The sequence below is a fragment of the Musa acuminata genome, chromosome BXJ2-7, assembly GCF_036884655.1.
Source record: "Musa acuminata AAA Group cultivar baxijiao chromosome BXJ2-7, Cavendish_Baxijiao_AAA, whole genome shotgun sequence".
NCBI classification, from domain to species: domain Eukaryota; kingdom Viridiplantae; phylum Streptophyta; class Magnoliopsida; order Zingiberales; family Musaceae; genus Musa; species Musa acuminata.
In genome coordinates this window covers 7,639,948-7,645,378 of record NC_088344.1, presented here as the reverse complement: position 1 = coordinate 7,645,378, position 5,431 = coordinate 7,639,948, and the positions used below count along the sequence as shown (strand labels likewise).

Genomic DNA, 5,431 nt, shown 5'->3' with positions numbered 1-5,431 from the left:
TCGAACCGCACCCGCTTGACGCATCCCCGTGTGACCCAACCTTCGTTGCCAGTGTTTTAATGATTTCTGAAGCGGAAACTTGGTGGCTGTCAGGTTGTGTTTCTGGAAACTGTTTTCAGTTTTCTAAAAACAACAAATCATTTTAAGGATGTTTAGGGAATAGTTTATCTTTTCTTATATCTGGAAAATATTTTGCTAAAAGCAGCAGTTTTCTCCTCGTGTTATATTATTTTTTCCTGTTGTTTATATGGTTCATATAAAAAATTTCTGATAAAAATAACATATATGAAAACACATTATTTAGCATGGTTTCACATGTGAGTCTCACGATACCCGTAAAAATTGTGGAACTACCTAAACGCAGAATCTGCTCAATTTTATTATTTAAAAATTTATATAAATGATTTCTTTTTTTTCGATGTTATTTTAAGAATATCGATGACAGATATCATCGATTTTGATCACTAATCCAATATAGTGAAATTGATATGACTTGTACAATTTTTAGAATCGGTCACATATGACAGAGGTAAATTTTGTGAAATATGATGTGAGCAATGTCTTGAGATAAAAAATAAAAATATTTATATCTCGTATCTCATATTTTTAATTTTAATTTATTTTGTAATATACCTCGGCTTCTCTGGTCACCTCCTAATATCTCTACAAAAGTCATGTCTTCGATTTCACTAGCCTTCCATTTCCGATAATTGATGGAGGGATCACTCCCTATCGAATACAAAGAGGTAAGAGAATTAATCCAAAGACATCCCAATGGTTCGCCCGGACACACACCAACAAGTCGCACTCATTAATGCCCCTATCCTATAAGGGAATGAGGGGTCTTGACTAACGCACGTCCAAATCACTCGATGCTTAAATATAAAAGTCAAGCCCTAAATCAATATAGGGGCAAGCAAAAACCCTCTACTATCTCATTTATATTGCTTATACTATAATATTCCTCTTTCTTTATTTTTTGCTGACTTAAACATCAAAATGGTTGAGCCAAGATGCCCTCGGTATATATCAGTTGTGTAGGACTTCGAACGAAGGCACCTCGACAACTAGGAGAATTCAACTCTCATATCCGACTTCTCAATACCAAAGTCAGGCCACTCTCAACGAATCACCTCTTTTAGCGGACTCTCTACATCGGCCGATCACGTCAACTCCCTCATCAATAAGAAGTTATAGGGAAGGATATATACCTTTGATGGTGAATCAATCGAGTTGACTATATGTTAAAGGCTCATAGTGAATTTTATATATTTTTTTAATTGTTCTTTAATTGTTGACGTAACAGGATCATCGTGAGTTCTATATTTTTAACGAGTTCATTTTTAATATATTATTTTATATATCGTTAGTTTTACCATCGTTGGTTTAATAAGAGATAATTTCATTCGAGTGTCATGTTGATGGCACGTCTAAGTATACGATGAATGAAACTCGTATGTCTCGATAAAAAATAATTATTATATTATTCCTATCGCTATTATGCCAAAGCATAATTTTTGTTTTAGAAGCCTCGGTTGTTGTTATCTATATTAGGTACTTATTATGTGGTGCTTAGTTGCCTTTTGCATTATACGAATGCATCAGACATTAGAGACTATACATGATGGTAAAAGCAACTTTTCGAGTTGCATCAAATATTTTGATTGCTTTCTTTCCTTGCCATATGCATTTTACGCTAAAAGATAAGTTTTAGATATTATCAACTACGTCATACACTTAAAAAAAAAATTTAATCATCGGTACACTCATTACACTAATATATTCAAGCTAAAACTTCTTTAATAAGGTTTCTTCAATAATTATTTTATCTTTTATTCTTCATATTAGTATCGATTGTGATATTAAGATGATTGATAAGATGATCGATACGGGTTAGTTAAATTAGTTTTAGTTGAGTAATGATAAAAGGTTCTGATGAGTAGCTATATACTGGTGTTAGTTGCATCGAAAACAAAATGATAGTCAATTACATTAAACGAAGGCTACCTGAAATAAAAGAAATAAAAGAGGGTGTCAACGTGAAAAATGACATAAGATGAATTCTTTGTCAATTGAGCTTTAATTATCATCAGTTGTACTAAATAAAAATATCAATTAATTTAGCTGATAAAAGTTTTGATATTTTATTATAACGTTCTGAATTCGAATTTCACATTTGTCACTTACATTTGCAAAAAAAAGAAAAAAAAAATCTTATTCGAGTTGGAGACAATAAAATAAGTACATTATATATTAATTCTTACTTCAGTCGGTTATGCAAGTCACGTTGAGGTCAACGCTCAAATCAGCCAATAAACTCATTGTCATCTTGGAAGCTGATATTATATATCCGACAAATGCTGACTGAAATCCACATGTCGAATGCTAAATGACAAAAAATACAGCTCGTATCAACCAATTACGACAAAGATTCCAAGCCACGCCTTAGGCAGATGCTACTCACAATAGAAGTGTCCGTAGTGTTGTACGGGATCCAAATACTCGATGCTGTCTATGCAGCTTCGCCGGCGATGGTTGTTTGTGGTACACCTTCTACCAGATTGGCTGTTTCCTCTGCTCCAAATGTTTTTATTTACATACAGAGGGATCGTTAGATACATTTCTAGTTGTCATTGGGAAGAACGGAGAGCGCAGCGAGGATGGAGGTGGAGAACAAACACATCATCATCAAGCACGCCATCGACGGTCTCCCCACCGAGTCCGACTTCGAGCTCCGGAGCACGCCGCTGGTCCTCTCCGTCGCGCAGGGCTCCAAGGAAGTCGTCGTCAAGAACTTGTTCCTGTCGATCGATCCTTACCAGCTCAACCGCATGAAGACGTGCAGCTCCTCACAGAAGACCTTTGCAGCCGCAGCACGCATCCAGCCCGGGCAGGCGAGCTTCCTGTTAATTATCGTCGTTCGTTGGGTTTGCTAGCTTGTTTCTTCACGAGCTCGGTGTGCATCTCGCGACCTTTGCTACAGAGAATCGATGCCTTCGGCGTGGGGAAGGTCGTGGTCTCAGGGAACGAGGAGTTCGAAAGAGACGATGTGGTGGTCGGACTTCTGGCCTGGGAGGAATACACGGTCGTCCGGCCGGGAACCACGTTGACCAAGGTTGACCCGCATGAGTTCCCCCTGTCATACCATGTGAGCATCTTAGGTAATCATATCAGAGAGACGCAGGAAATGGACCCACAAGATTGACAGACGGAGAAAGAAGGCCACGAGAAACACTGATCATGGCGCACTGCTGTTTGCCGCAGGGCCGAGTGGATTGACAGCTTACGCTGGCTTCTACGACATTTGCAAGCCGAAGAAGGGGGAGAAGGTCTTCGTCTCTACAGCATCCGGTTCGGTGGGGAGTTTGGTCGGCCAATACGCCAAGCTCTCTGGTTGCTACGTCGTGGGATGCGCCGGAAGCAAGACGAAGGTGGATCTTCTAAAAGAGAAGCTTGGATTTGATGACGCATTTAACTACAAAGAAGAACCTGATCTGAAGTCTGCTCTTAGAAGGTAAGACAGATCCCATCTTGTATCGATCTTTGCAAGCAGCAGTTCATACTTACTGATTACTTCTATGAATAGGTACTTCCCGGAAGGAGTCGACATATACTTCGACAACGTTGGTTCTGCGATGTTAGACGCTGCAGTCGCCAACATGAACCTCTTTGGTAGAGTTGCATTATGCGGAGCAATATCCGAGTACACGGACGCAGGCAAGCGAGCGGCGCTTGATATGGTCGATGTGATCTATAAACGGATCACACTCCGCGGGTTCCTCGCCTTGGATCACCTTAACCTGTACGCTGGATTCATATCGTCCACATCCGACCATCTTCGCCATGGCAGAATGCGAGCAGTCGAAGACATATCCACTGGCCTCGAGAGCGTGCCATCCGCTTTTGCTGGGCTGTTTCGAGGTGATAATGTCGGCAAAAAGCTCGTGCAATTGACAAGTTTGTGATGAGTGAATTGCAGCGGAAAGCTTTTGGGCGAATTTTCGAAAAAAACGTTTATTTTTCAAAATTTTACGCGTTCTTATTTTTAAAACTTCTGAAACAGCGCTCCTAATTTTATGAAAAAACTATTTTACCTTCTTTGCAAGGAACTCATCGTTACCTTTGTCATCCCACCATTACATGTAACCCTTATGATAGCCCGCAACCCTCCTTCTTTATGCATATCGCTCCCGCTACTATAATCCTCATGCTAGAGTTGATCACCCCCGTTTGTTGCGCATAAGTTTGCACTCCACTAGCATCAAGCGAGCACCATCATCGTCGAATATTGGATTCTAAGGAGGGTGGCAATGCAGGTTATGGCTAATGGGCTGAGTTGGGTGAAGGAGGTAACTAAGGATAAAATGATTATTAAAAATATTTTAATATTTAAAAAAAAATATGAATATTATGTGAAGAATTTCAAAAAAGTAAATATTTTTTCTAGAAATTCACTCGAAGTTTTTTATAATTTGAAATATATTTTATACTCTTAGAAATAAATTTTGTACTTATTTCATACTCTTAAGAGGGTTTCATGAAGTTGCATTAGGTATTGGTTGATGTACATTATTGTAAGCTTTGAAAATTTTAGAGATTAAGGAAAGAGAGGGGCAATGATGATACTCAGAAGAAGATGATATTGAGGAATCCAAAAAGTGTATTTATGATTAATAACCTTAAAATTATTCTCTCTAATCATTTGTAGAGGGCAAATGATGATACTATTTACATAACCAATAAAATCATAATCGATTAAATAAAATTGAGTATAATAAGAGGTATAGTTTGTGGATTTGAGTTTGAGAGGAGCTTCGATTACAACACTAACGAAGAGAAGAGTATTTTCAAGAATAAAAAAATTGGGGGTGATATGAGATGAGTGACTAGTTGAACATATATCACTGTTCATATCAATAAAAGGAGAAAAAAAATTTCAAAACCGCTTACCAGAAAAAGAGATTAACTATAGCATAAAGCTAAATAGAAACTGCAATTCTATATTCAATCATGATGAAAGAGATGCTACAAAGTATAATAGTAGCAAAAAAATTACCTAAGAAAAAAAGTATAAAGCAATAATAGTAAAAAAAATAAAAAAACCTCTTTGAAATAACTATGGCTATGATATCAGAAGAATAATTAATTAAAAATTTAAATGATAGTGAATATAAATTTATATATGCAAAGAGATTATAAAATATGATAATTACATAATTGTCTTAATCAATAATAAATATAAAAATATTTTTAAATTATTTTATAATTTAGGGAATCATATTGATATCATGATATTTATTATTAATAGAATCCTCATAATATGTTATCATAATTTTTATAATTTAAAATTATAATAATATAGTATTAAAATATTAAAATAATAAGAGGACGAGGATACTCTTATCTTTCCCAACAGTGATACCCCTTCTGC

The 5,431-nt window shown here is 36.6% G+C and overlaps 1 protein-coding gene across 1 annotated transcript; it reads left to right on the top strand.

Annotated features, from left to right (window-relative positions):
• Window positions 1-2,539: 2,539 nt before the first annotated feature.
• LOC135616099 (2-alkenal reductase (NADP(+)-dependent)-like) lies at window positions 2,540-4,098 on the top strand. Its single transcript, XM_065115279.1, has 4 exons — window positions 2,540-2,894; window positions 2,984-3,161; window positions 3,265-3,514; window positions 3,587-4,098. The coding sequence occupies exons 1-4, from the start codon at window positions 2,661-2,663 to the stop codon at window positions 3,963-3,965; spliced, it is 1,041 nt and encodes a 346-aa protein (XP_064971351.1). The 5' UTR covers window positions 2,540-2,660; the 3' UTR covers window positions 3,966-4,098.
• The last annotated feature ends 1,333 nt before the right edge of the window (window positions 4,099-5,431 follow it).